The sequence below is a fragment of the Morus notabilis genome, unplaced genomic scaffold, assembly GCF_000414095.1.
Source record: "Morus notabilis unplaced genomic scaffold, ASM41409v2 Scaffold3399, whole genome shotgun sequence".
Classification (NCBI taxonomy): Eukaryota; Viridiplantae; Streptophyta; class Magnoliopsida; order Rosales; family Moraceae; genus Morus; species Morus notabilis.
In genome coordinates, this window is record NW_010365774.1 from 36,449 (window position 1) to 50,522 (window position 14,074).

Below are 14,074 nucleotides of genomic sequence, written 5' to 3' on the forward strand. Positions count from 1 at the left end.
AAAAAAAATAAAGGTTATGAATTATCTGAATTTCAATTTAGTATATTTACTCATTTAGTTGTGTCTGGAGTAGTCTTGTAAAACAACATTCTTAGTCGTTTACCTTCATATTTTACAAAGGCTGATCATCTTGTTGCTTTCAGGATGAGTCTGTTTTAATATGGATCTCGGGGAAAGAGGAGAAACACCTTAAACTGAGCCATGTCTCTAGAATTATATCTGGGCAACGCACTGTAAGTATCTTGCTTGGGAGATAAGATCATTTATATGTATGCTTTTATTATCTTTACATTGTTTATTGTTGGCTAATGTGTGGTCTAGAACACATGATTGGCGTTGTTTGCTTTCTTTTGCTGTTTGATTTTTCCTGTGGCTCTGGGAAAAAAAATTATACCCTGGCATTTATATTAACTTTTAGTTAGTTGAAGCGGTTGCAGCACATATTAGTTATCATTCAGAGTCTTTAGACCCTCAAAACTACGGCAAAAATCGCTATTATTGTCATATGGATGATATGATTCAAGTTTTTCATTATATACAATATTTTTTAACGCCTCAGCTGGACTCTTTCATTTCTATGCTTTTGCTATTTTTCATTTAAAGTTCGTTGAAACTATTGATTAGGAAGGCAAATTTTTATGGTGGAATTCCTGTCCATACTATGCTCTGTGCTACTTTTGGAATTTTCCCTAATTGTCTTTGGCACGTTCTGTAACCAGATTATTAAATGGGTCATGTTTGGGAACAGTTTCACTCTGGAATGATGCTATTCATTACGGTTACTTATTTTTGTTGTGTTCGTATATTACTATCATCGGGTTTGTTCGGGTGTTATAACTTATGCTGTCACAATTCCATGTCTACCCTTATGTGTGATAACTTCACATTGATTCAGAAAACTCTGTTATGTGCATAATGTACTAATTAAATTTAAATGTATATTTTCCAGCCAATATTTCAAAGGTATCCACGGCCAGAGAAGGAGTATCAATCATTCTCTCTGATCTATAATGATAGATCACTTGACTTGGTAAGAATTGCTTTGGTGCCTTTTGTTTTTTGTCGTCCTATATTTCTCTCATCAGGTTATATTTAGTTGATTTTAGGTTTTCACCTTAGCGTTTACTGTATTTTTTCACTACCATCCCTCTTCCAGATTTGCAAAGATAAAGATGAAGCTGAGGTATGGTTTAGTGGTTTAAAAGCCTTGATATCCCGCAGTCACCATAGGAAATGGAGAACAGAGTCAAGGAGTGATGGAATCCCATCCGAGGCAAATAGTCCTCGAACATGCACAAGGAGGAGTTCTCCGTTGCATTCTCCGTTTGGTAGTAATGATAGCTTACAGAAGGTGTGAACTATTTTCCCCTTATTTTCTAACTTTGATCTGCTTGAGTTTCTTCAAATCCAGCTTCTATGGGGTCTTCGCTTGGCTGTGTTTATTTTGAGCCTTTAATGCAATATCTTTTAGCCTAAAGAAAAAAAAAAAAGAAAAAAAGAAGAAAGGATTGTAATTATCAATCATCTTCCCTTTATTCCAGGATGGTTCAGATCACCTTCGCCTTCATAGTCCATATGAAAGTCCTCCAAAAAATGGTCTGGATAAGGCACTATCAGATGTGATACTATATGCTGTTCCCCCAAAGGGTTTCTTTCCCTCAGATTCTGCCAGTGCTTCTGTCCATTCTCTATCATCCGGAGGCTCAGATAGTGTGCATGGTCACGTGAAGGCGATGCCAGTGGACGCTTTTAGAGTGAGTTTGTCAAGTGCCGTTAGTTCATTAAGCCAAGGTTCTGGGCATGATGATGGTGATGCCTTGGGAGATGTGTTCATTTGGGGGGAGGGCATGGGAGATGGTGTTCTGGGTAGTGGACCACATAGAGTTGGAAGTTGTTTCAGTGGAAAAATAGATTCTTTGTTGCCTAAGCGCTTAGAATCTGCTGTAGTGCTTGATGTACAAAATGTCGCATGTGGTGGACGACATGCAGCTTTAGTAACAAAGCAAGGAGAGATTTTCTCGTGGGGGGAGGAATCTGGAGGAAGGCTTGGCCATGGTGTAGATTCTGACGTATTGCAACCAAAACTTATTGATGCGTTAAGTACTACAAACATTGAGTTTGTAGCTTGTGGTGAGTACCATACATGTGCAGTGACCCTTTCTGGGGAGCTGTACACGTGGGGTGATGGTACTTACAATTTTGGTCTTCTTGGACATGGAAATGAAGTGAGCCACTGGATGCCAAAAAGAGTTAATGGTCCCTTGGAAGGCATACATGTCTCGTATATCTCTTGTGGACCCTGGCACACTGCTGTTGTAACTTCTGCTGGACAATTATTTACATTTGGTGATGGAACATTTGGTGTTTTGGGCCATGGAGATAGGACAAGTGTCTCTATGCCCAGGGAAGTAGAATCTCTGAAGGGGCTCCGTACCGTACGGGCAGCTTGTGGTGTTTGGCATACTGCTGCAGTTGTAGAGGTCATGGTTGGGAACTCAAGTTCTAGCAACTGTTCTTCAGGAAAGCTGTTTACTTGGGGAGATGGTGATAAAGGCCGACTTGGACATGGTGAGAAGGAAGCAAGGCTTGTGCCAACCTGTGTTGCTGCTCTTGTTGAGCCAAACTTTTGTCAAGTTGCCTGTGGACATAGTCTAACGGTTGCACTTACAACCTCGGGCCATGTCTATACAATGGGCAGTCCAGTTTATGGTCAGTTGGGAAATCCTCAAGCTGATGGAAAACTTCCAACCCGTGTTGAAGGAAAACACTCCAAGAGGTTCGTGGAGGAAATAGCTTGTGGTGCCTATCATGTTGCAGTTTTGACGTCAAAAACTGAAGTTTACACGTGGGGAAAGGGAGCAAATGGTCGGTTAGGTCATGGGGACATAGACGATCGAAACTCGCCAACCTTAGTTGAAGCTTTGAAAGACAAACAAGTTAAAAGCATTGCTTGTGGTACAAATTTTACTGCAGCTATTTGCCTTCATAAGTGGGTATCAGAGATAGATCAATCTATGTGTTCTGGTTGCCGCCTACCATTTAATTTCAAAAGGAAACGCCACAACTGTTATAATTGTGGATTTGTTTTCTGTCATTCATGCAGCAGTAAGAAGTCCCTTAAGGCTTCTATGGCACCAAACCCCAACAAGCCCTACCGTGTTTGTGATAATTGTTTTAACAAACTGAGAAAAGCTATTGAAACTGACTCATCATCCCATTCCGTGAGCAGAAGAGGAAGTATCAATCAGGGGTCAAATGAGTTTATTGATAAAGAGGAAAAGTTGGATTCCAGATCTCGAGCACAACTTGCAAGGTTTTCTTCCATGGAATCCTTGAAGCAAGTGGAAACCCGCTCTTCGAAGAAAAACAAGAAACTTGAATTTAATAGCAGTAGAGTCTCTCCCGTTCCAAATGGAGGTTCACAGTGGGGAGCCATTAAATCTTTCAATCCCGGTTTTGGATCTTCCAAGAAGTTTTTTTCAGCTTCTGTTCCCGGATCTAGAATTGTTTCCCGAGCAACATCTCCAATTTCCAGGCGGCCCAGCCCACCACGTGCTACAACACCAACTCCAACTCTTGAAGGACTTACATCACCAAAAATTGGTGTAGATAATACCAAGAGGACAAATGATAGCCTAAGCCAGGAAGTTATCAAGTTAAGAGCACAGGTAGCACTCGCTGAACCTCTAAATGCTTAGTTCTACAGTTTTCACTTGCTTTTGAACGTTCTTTGCTTTACATTAAGTTGCATGCTCAAATTTCAAGAGCTAAAATGACTGTGTGGAACCATGGCTAAAATTAAGGAACTCTGAATTATACTCTAGTCCTTTTCATTTTGGGATTATATTTACTAGAATGTTTATTTGCCCTGATATATACTAACCCTTGGAAAACAGTCAGCAGTTTTTCACTTTAGTTTAAGATCACTCTTTAATATTCAATATGCTGATTTCCTTCTTAGTTGATTGGAGATGTCATTTGATAGTTAGGGATATTAAACAGACCTAAATTATTCTTTCACGCGCCAGCTTGTGCAGTCTGCTTTTTGTGTTTATCCTGTTCTTCTTTACGCCTGACTATTCTCTCTTAGGTTGAAAATCTTACACGTCAGGCACAACTTCAAGAAGTTGAGCTGGAAAGAACAACTAAACAACTGAAGGAAGCATTAGCAATTGCTGGGGAAGAGACTGCAAAGTGCAAGGCAGCAAAGGAAGTGATCAAATCACTTACTGCCCAAGTAAGATGGATATTCTTGTGTGTTATTTCCCTAATAAATGGGAGGTTTTTTCATTTTATGTGATCATGTTTTCCTGATCTTTTTCTGCATAGACACGTAAGTTTTCCATTCATTTGCATATGAGTGTATTGTCAACTAACATCTAAGGAGCTCCCCAAAAGCTTAGATAAAGAAGTTATGAAAGTACCTGTTTCTAAATGCCCTTTTTAAGTACAGAAAAACTGAGAGGCTCCACAATCCCCCAGCTCCTGAAGATTCAGCTGGTGGGTCCCCACATGTGGATCCCACTTGTTGTGTCTTCCGAAGATGGGGCTATGAAGGGCCCCCTAGCAGTGCTTTTTTCAGTAAGGATTCTCTTTTTTATCAGAGATGGGAAACATCGTGTTGTTTGTTACTTTCTTTTGGGGCTGAGTGTGAGGATGGGAGGGCAATCTCGTTTCTACTAGATATGCGACGAATGCTTAATTCTTTATTAACCTCAATAGAGATTTGAGTTCTAATGTTCCTTGATAATCCTTCACTTTTTTCTACATAGGATGATGTTTCTCAATAAGTTTCTATATTGACCTTTTGTCACCATCTTTTGCTTATGATGCATAATGTGTTTCTAACGTGATAGTTAAAAGACATGGCTGAAAGGCTTCCTGTTGGGGCTGCCCGGAATGTTAAATCACCTTCTCTTGCGTCCTTGGGTTCTGATCTTGTTGGCAGTGATGTTTCTAATCCTTCAGTTGATCGATTGAATAGTCAAATATTATCCCAAGAACCAGACTCAAATGGGTCACACAGCCAATTGCATTCTAATGGGTCCACTACCACCGCCAACCGCAGTTCAAGTCACAATAAACAAGGCCATTCAGATGTAACAACTAGAAATGGGACCCGAACAAAAGATATTGACTCTCGTAACGACACTGAATGGGTTGAGCAAGACGAACCGGGTGTTTATATTACACTTACGTCCCTACCAGGAGGCGCCAAGGACCTCAAGCGCGTTCGCTTCAGGTGTGTTACTCTTTCGTTGCTTTGATATAGTTCTCCATGTTGGAGACTGTTCCATTAACACTGATTAGGTTTGGCACTTTCACACTTCCTGGTGCTTGTTGCTGATGATTGATTATTTAACAATGAGTACCTGGATGGCTAGTAAAAGCTCACCGATAACAAAGTTAAGCTTGTAGGGTAGATCGTTTCAAAACATTAACAAGTGAATTTCACCTGCATGAATGTAATTCAATGTCCAAAATGTTAATGATTTCTAAGTTAGTTTGACAGCCACAAATCAATATAAAAGGGGATGACAGCTTGAAACCCTATCAATTTGTGTTCTGCATGCACATAATACACAGACAAGCCTACACGTCTGTGTGGGACTCAAACTGATATTTTCAGCTGTAGAAAGAATTTTAATGATTGATGCTTTTAATAATTGGTTAGCAGATTAAGCCTCTAAGCCTCTTTAAGGAACAAAATTCTTTGTATGCATTTGCTCCATCACATACCTTAGTTGCATAAAGTATCGAGTATAGTGTGTTTGACAAATATTTGACATTAAAATATAATTAGTTAAAAACGACATAAAGATATATTATCAAGAAGTAGTAACCACTTCAGTAAAATGTGTCTAGATCGGAAACCACTGTTTATAGCATGGGAAAAGGATGAGGTGACTAAGGTGACGTTTGTTTCAAGGGTTCTGCCTGGTTTAGAATCATGGTTCTTAGTTCTGCTACAATATTTTTTTCTCACAAAAAATTTGAATTTCAAAAATCAGAATCATGAATCATGGTTTTGAACCCATGAACCAAACGTACCTAAGATTTTTAGAGGAAAAGATTGAACCCTTGAACCAAACGTACCTAAGATTTTTAGAGGAAAAGAAATCTCAACATTTTCACTCGTTTACCTTTTACTTGTAAACTTGTTTTTCTTTATTGGTATTGCGTACACGAGCCCTAGGAACAGATCCTACAAAGCAACGTTGCAATTTTTTCAATCATTTCACCACTGGTTGATGCCAGTCCCTAATTTTGAGATTCCTTATCCACATCTACCTTTTCATCTTGTATTTTGATACAGCTTCAGAGATTGTAATCATCATTGGACTATTTTGTTTTTGTTCTTATTATTATTATTATTATTGGCCGCGAGCTGCAGTCTCTAAATGTAATATTGAACTCTTTTCAATTTTTTAAATGCAGTCGAAAACGATTCAGCGAAAAGCAAGCAGAGCAGTGGTGGGCGGAGAATCGAGCAAGAGTTTATGAGCAGTACAATGTTCGTATGATAGACAAGTCTAGTGTGGGTATTGGAAGTGAGGATTTGGCTCACTGATCTGTTGAGACAATTATATGTAAATGAATGGTATTTTCTAGATTCCGAGTAACAGTGAAGTCATACCAGTTAATTAGAGTTGGCTTCCATCCTTCAAAAGGGCTGAGGGAAGCAAAGGGTTGGATATAGGAAGGAGAAATAGAGGGGTTTGATTGTGTTTTCTCTCTTTTTATCCAATTTGTCTTTGATTTTTTCCCCTTACTGATATTGTATTCCATTTTTTTTCCCTATTTGCCTTGTGTGGGGGATTTGAGGGTCAGAAATGTAAATTCCTAGTAGGTTGCTGGCTCTTTTGAAAGCAGCTGCTATGTAAATCCCATAAAGTGAATGCATCTGCATTTTTTCTTTTCCTCGGTTTTATGCATTTGTACAATCAACTACCTTATATACCTTTTAGGCCACGCATTCTTTTTCTTTTGTTTTTTGTTTTTTTGTTTTGTTTTGTTTTGTATTTTGTTCTTTTGTTTTCGTTGTCATCTTTGTTTTGTTTCTGTTTTTGTTATTTTTCTCTTTGAATTGCCTGTGAAACGAGACCTCAAAGTGGTGCCTGGTTGAGTTTCTGATCGAAGCTACTCATTTACAGTGTAATAATGGCAGAGATTGATATGCTGTGATAATAGTTCATGAATTTATTCCATTGATAATGGAATGACGAGTGATTTTTTTTTTTTTTTTTTTTTTTTTTTTTTTTTTTTTTTTTTTTTTTTTTTTGCCTTCTTTTATTTTCCCTCCTTTTTCTGGGTGGATAAAGAATGAATGGTTTGACTTCAATAACAGCAGTGTAGCCTTGCGGGGTGATAATGTATAGCTAAGAAAAGCTTATGGGGAAAGGGGCGTTGGTTTTGGAAAGAACTTCTGCAGGTATTCAGGGATGCTTTGTTCCTTACATTGGAAACTGTAATGCTTACTTCTTTCCTTCTTTCTTTCTTTTTTCTACTTTTTTTTAGGGATATTTACATATTTATACATTCTGTTTTATGTTTATTCAAAAAGTATACTATTAATTTTTAATCTCATTAAATGTATATTTTTAAATTGCAATAAATATATAAATCCATACTTTTTGTGTGAACACCTGATTTTGATCAGAGAAAACCTTTTTAATTCTTAAAATCTATTTGATACGTGATTTGAAGGTATAACTAAACACCCACTGATGTTTAGCTTATACATGGAACTAAACAAGAAAATAGTTTGCAAAAAATAAAAAAAGGAAACAATTATTGACCAACAAATAAATAATGAAACAGATAATGCACTAATTTTCAGTCATGTGTAAATATAAAACACATGTTTAACTTTGCAATAGAAAATATATACGTACTTGGCATAGCATTTAGAAGTAAGGTGTAAATATAAACACATGTTCAACTTTGCAATAGAAAATATATACGTACTTGGCATAGCATTTAGAAGTAAAACAAAAAGGTGAGGCATATACAAACATAATAACAGTTCAAACTCCTCATTTACAACATAGTAAAAGCACGAGGCATATAAACACGTGATGAACAGTTTAAATCCTCATGTACATAATCCAAAAAAGCAAATTTACTGCAATAGCAGTCAAAAGGCAGCAAAATCACTGCCTCCCAAGTTCACCTCTTGAGTTTGTTGACTTGTGTTATATTCTCCACAACGTGTTGGCCACCAGTGTTCGAAGTCGCCGCTCCATCTCTGCTAGTACCTGCATCCACGTGAAGTTGGGCTTGCACAACAAGTGTATTTGGAAGTTCCTTCACCATCTCGTGCCACACGGATACAGTCAAGGCAACACAAAAACGCAGCGTTTTGAGTTTTTTTTTTTTTTTTTTTTTTTTTTTTTTTTTTTTTTTTTTTTCAGCCAATACACAAAACTATATCTGTTTGGCAACAAGTATATATGTCTCATTGTACAATCCCCATTAAGGTTAATTTCGTAAAGTCACATGTCAAAACCAGGTGTTTATCCGCAAAACGTATAGATTTATATATTAATTATAAATTGAAGGTATACATTTGATGAGATTAAAAACCGATAGTATACTTTTTGAATAAACATAAATTACAGGGTATAAATATGTAAATATCCCTTTTTTTGTGACATCTTAATAGAAACTAGAGAAAAAAAAATGCACAAAAAATTTTAAACAAAAGCAAGTAAAATAACACTTAGGTGACTGGTAAGAGGAGAAGAAAAATGAACTCGTTCATAAAAAAAGGAAAAAGAGGGAGAATAGCACTTTGGTACAATCTTAGGTTTCAAGGACTAATTCAATTAATTTTGGTAATTAGAAATTCAAACTTGGTTTTCATAAACATAAAATAAAATAGACTTTGTTACGTTCTACCATTTGTTATATATATATATATATATATATAATTATCGCACTTAAAAATTTGAATCTTAAATTCATGAAACTTTATGTATATGAATACCCGAGAGTTGTATTTTACTTGTTTATGAGTTCTGATTTTTATGTCTGCAATTTTTAGTTTGTTAATCATTGCCGCTTCTCTCGGTGTTCTGAGTTAGGAGCTTGTCCGCTAGAGGAGCCAAAAATATCACCATCTTTGCGCTTCAGCCATGCAAGTTCAACGCCCTTATAAAGGTAAGGTTGCGTCTATTCACACATTTTATTTTATTTTTTTACACTCATTTTTAAATTATTTCTCATTTTATTTGTTACACTTTTTTTAAAATTTTTTAAAAATTCTTACAACTAAATTTACCTTTATTTGTATTTTTCACACGTAAATTCTTAAACCACCCAATTCTACATGTTATACATATTTTCAAATTTCAAAAAACTCCCTACAATTAGATCGTATGATTTTTCCTTGATAAATTCAATTAAATAGTTTTCGGTTTTTTAATGTTTGTTTTCTCCCAAATTTTTCTTTTTATAAATATATAAACATAAGGTTTATATACTAACCAGATTTTTCAGTTTCCCCCACCCAATTCCATAAACGTAATTATGGGACGATTTGTATACACCGGGGGTTATATGGAGATATAGGCAATATGTCAAGATTTTTAAACTTGGATTGACTTTTGCAATAGATACTAAAATTATTACAAAATATTCCACAACGGTATTATTTAAGTTTTCTATAACAAGCAAAATTATATTTGTATTTTTGTATATTTTATTCAGTATCATTAGATATTGTGAGAATTTTATGATTTTTCATAACGCGTATTTAAGATGATGTATGTCTCTTAAATAAATTTTTTTTTAAAGGATGGAGTGCATTATTATTATTTTTTTGTAAAATAATTTGTTATGAAGAGTGTGGGAAGAGTAAATTAACGCTTCATTTATTTCACCGATTTGAGTTTTGTTACAGTAAAAAGCTCTTAGAAATAGTTACTTTTGTATTACAGTAAAAAACTCTCAGAAATAGTCACATCTTAACTCAAATTAAAAACTCGAATCATTGAACTAAACAGACATTTGACTCGATAATTTTTTTTTTTTTAGATGGTGTATGCAATGAGTATTTTTTTTTTTTTTAAATAGGTTGTCTTGAAAAGTAATTTTATTAATAAGTATTTAAATTTATGAAAAAGAAAGGTATAGGGGGAGGGGTGTCGCCGCGTCGGACACCCCCCCCTACAGGTAAAAGCTTGAGCAATAGGAGGGAAATGGGTTTTGTTAGAACATACATTCCTCATAAAAGACCCACTAAGAAGTTATGCACATTCCAAATCTGATTTCTCTTCTGCGAAAATGCACTATTTCCAAGTCAACACTGCAAGGCAAGCGCGTCCACCAGAAGATTCTAACTCTTGGCTTATCAAATGACACTACTTTGTGCAAGTACCTCATCAACTTCTACTTCTCCTGCAATTTGCATGATTATGCAAGCCTTGTTTTCCAAACCACCAAGGACCCTTTTGATATATCCTTGTGGAATGGCCTTTTGGCAGCTTATACCAAGAACTCCATGTTCATTGAAGCACTTGATCTCTTTGGAAGATTGTTGCATTACCCTTGTTTGAATCCTGATAGTTACACATATCCGAGTGTTCTTAAGGCCTGCGGTGAAATGGGGACAATTAGAAGTGGAGAAGTTGTACACACTCATTTAGTAAAGACTGGGTTTTTGTCGGATGTTTTCATTTCAAGCTCTTTGGTGACCATGTATGCCAAGTGCAATGCGTCGAAGAGTGCTAACCAACTGTTTGATGAAATTCCTGAACGAGATGTTGCGTGTTGGAATGCTGTGATTTCTTGTTATTATCAACATGGGAAACCCGAGAAGGTGATGGAATTGTTTGAGAAAATGAAGATTCTTGGTTTTGAGCCGAGTTCAGTGACGCTAGTGGTTGCAATCTCATCGTGCGCAAGGCTTTTGGATTTGGAAAGAGGAAAGGAGATTCACAAGGAAGCAATAGAAGCTGGACTCTTGTCGGATGGGTTCGTCCGTTCTTCCCTAGTGGACATGTATGGAAAATGTGGATGCTTAGAGATGGCTAAAGAGGTTTTCGAGAAAATCCTGAGAAAGAACACGGTTGCTTGGAATTCCATTATTGCAGGTTATAGTTTAAAGGGTGACAGCAAATCTTGCATCAAACTTCTAGAAAGGATGAGCGGTGAAGGAACTAGACCAACTTTAACGACTTTCGGTAGCATACTGTTGGCTTGTAGAAGGTCACTGCAACTTCGACAGGGAAAATTCATACATGCATATATAGTAAGAAATAATGTACAGGCTGATATCTACATTAACAATTTGCTTATTGATCTGTACTTCAAATGTGGAATTGTCTCATCTGCCAAAAACGTATTCGAAAAGATTCCCAAGGCAGATATAGTTTCTTGGAATTTAATGATTTCTGGATATGTTACGGTGGGAAAATATTTTGAAGCTCTTGGTATGTATGACACCATGAAGGAAGTTGGTTTGAGACCAGATTCCATTACATTCACTTCTTTGTTATCTGCTTGTTCACAGTTAGCAGCCTTAGAAAAGGGTAAGGAAATCCATAGAAGTATCATGCAGGATAAGATTGAAAATGATGAAGTACTCATGGGGGCTCTCCTTGACATGTATGCTAAATGTGGTGCTGTGGATGAAGCTATTGAGGTTTTCCATAGATTGCCGACGAGAGATCTTGTCTCGTGGACCTCCATGATCATCGCCTTCGGGTCTCATGGTCGAGCGTTAGAAGCGCAAAAGCTCTTTTGTGAAATGCAACAGTCTGGTGAGAAACCGGATGGAGTTGCTTTCCTTTCTGTCTTATCTGCTTGTAGTCATGCTGGACTTATTGATGAAGGTTGTAACTATTTTAATCAAATGATCACCAATAATGGAATTAAACCAAGTGTAGAGCATTACTCATGTTTGGTTGATCTTCTTGGGCGCGCTAGAAGATTGCGAGAAGCGTATCAGATTCTCCGAGAAAATACAGAAATTGGGGAGGAAGTTGAGTTGTTGAACACATTACTTTCGGCGTGCCGGTTGCACAAGGATTTTGATTTGGGTGTAGAAGTTGCCAATTTTCTTGTTCACAAGAATCCTGAGGATCCATCAACTTATATCAGCTTATCAAATATTTATGCTTCTGATAGAAAATGGCATGAGTTGAGGAAGGTGAGATTAAAGATGAAAGAGCTGGGATTGAGAAAAAACCCAGGATGTAGCTGGATTGAGATTAACAAACAGATCCACAACTTTTTTCTTGAAGACAAGTCTCACCCACAAGCAGAAATTATCTATGAATGTTTGAAAATGCTTTCAAGTAACATGGATAAAGTTGATTTCTATTCAAATTGAAGGATTTTTTTTTTTAGGGATATTTATTATATATATTTTTTGAAATTACCTGTTGATAGCTTTTCTTTGGCATCATTAACACAAACTATTGACATATTTACTTCATCTGCTTTTGAAATTGAAAAAAAATTACATTCCATTCTTGACATTTTAGGAATGACTTTGGCGGCTGAAATTTGATATGTATGATCAAATGAAATTGAATGTAAAATACATGACCCAATCAAAGGTTGTTCAATTCTTGATGGTTTCATCTGAAAAAAAAAAAAAAAAAAAAAAAAAAAAACCAGGGGAGAATTTAACTGTTTAAAAAAAAAAAAAAAAAAGATGTTTGAAAATTCAGGACAAATTCATTTTTTTTTTTTTTTTGGAAAGGATAATTTCATTTATACTAACCTGAATGACCCTGTATTATTATACACAGTAAAACCTAATAACGCTCAATGGGTAAAGTGTATGCCAAAGGCCCGAAAACAAGACTCAAGACTCGGCAACAAGCTCACATAAGGGTCTTTTTAATCAAAATTCTGCATCATTAGAAACTTTTTATGATTGAGAGCCACAACAATGTAGTATAAAAGCCACTACATAAACTCCAGACTAGTGAAAAAAGTAAAGACTCAGAAGGTGATGAGACTACCTCCATTATTACGACAAAATCTAATAAAACAACGAACAAACACTAAATTTAAACGGTGGAAATATCACCATTTTTATTTGATAAACCCAAAACTTAAAACAAACGGATAAAATCTAAATGACAATGACAAAAACTTCAGTTTCGAGCCAATTACTGCTATAAATAGGCGAGGAAGCCGTAAAAATACTAGCGAAGCAATCTATTCAATATCAAATCTTTTAATTGAATTAATTAATAAATTTTTAATTGCTATATAAAAAAACTCTCTCTCGTCATGCATACGATAATATGTCTAATATTTTTTGAAAAAATTATTGAACTTACTTTTAGAGTACACGAGTCTAGATTTTTACCTCTTATTCTTAATTAATACCCTTTCGTTAGGATGACATATTCCTCACGGGGACTGGCGTCTCCCCCCTCCCAAACGAGACATGGATGGAAGACAATTATCAGGGATGGGGATGGAAAGACAAAATCTAGTCTGTGAGTCATGATGGGGACGGGGACGGGGGAAATACTCTCCACCTCCGTCTCAAATGTACTTATATATATTTATTTATGTAAATATATATTTAATTTTTTAAAATTACTTTTTTACTAAAAAAAAGTAAAAAAGTAACTATTTTTGTTGGCTTTACTATTAAAATTTAGTTTGTATATGTTTAGAATTTAATTTGTATTATGGAATCTTTAACTTTGGTATAAATTTATAATGAATTTTTATCCTATTTTTATTTTAAATTACAATAGTTTTGAAATGCATAGTTCTATTTAATAAAAAATAAGATGAGTATAATGATAGTTCTCCGAATAGGAAATTTTTGACCAGATACTCTCTCTCCTTAAGCGGAAATATAGTGAGGGTAAGAATACTTTAAAGAGGCGGGGATGGAGGCCTTTGTAAAAATAACATAATAGAAAAGTTTTATTCATAAAATGACACCACAATCCAGAACCATGGCGTTCATAATCACCCTCTCTCCTTCTCCTTCTTCTCCATCTTCTTCAACTGCTCTAATCTCGGTTTCCTTTGTTTGGAGTGCTTTGCTTTTGGATTGGAAGCTACCAAAAAGGTTGAAGAAAATAGAGAGAGA

General features: G+C 35.9%; 2 protein-coding genes across 2 annotated transcripts; both read left to right on the forward strand.

The window, feature by feature from the left end:
* Positions 1-137: 137 nt before the first annotated feature.
* On the forward strand, positions 138-6,919 carry LOC21385385 (PH, RCC1 and FYVE domains-containing protein 1; the record flags this gene model as incomplete). The annotated part of the gene is made up of 7 exons (XM_024172550.1): positions 138-233; positions 950-1,030; positions 1,157-1,351; positions 1,542-3,668; positions 4,091-4,237; positions 4,857-5,242; positions 6,439-6,919. Coding segments are annotated over 7 exons (3,165 nt in total), but the record flags the coding sequence as incomplete, so codon positions are not given.
* A 3,333-nt stretch (positions 6,920-10,252) lies between these two features.
* LOC21385386 (pentatricopeptide repeat-containing protein At5g27110) lies at positions 10,253-12,337 on the forward strand. The gene has a single exon (XM_010108568.1). The coding sequence runs from the start codon at positions 10,253-10,255 to the stop codon at positions 12,335-12,337; it is 2,085 nt and encodes a 694-aa protein (XP_010106870.1).
* The last annotated feature ends 1,737 nt before the right edge of the window (positions 12,338-14,074 follow it).

Excerpts from the sequence above, each read along its gene's own strand:
- LOC21385386 (XM_010108568.1), top strand. The coding sequence starts at position 10,253 with ATGCACATTCCAAATCTGATTTCTCTTCTGCGAAAATGCACTATTTCC.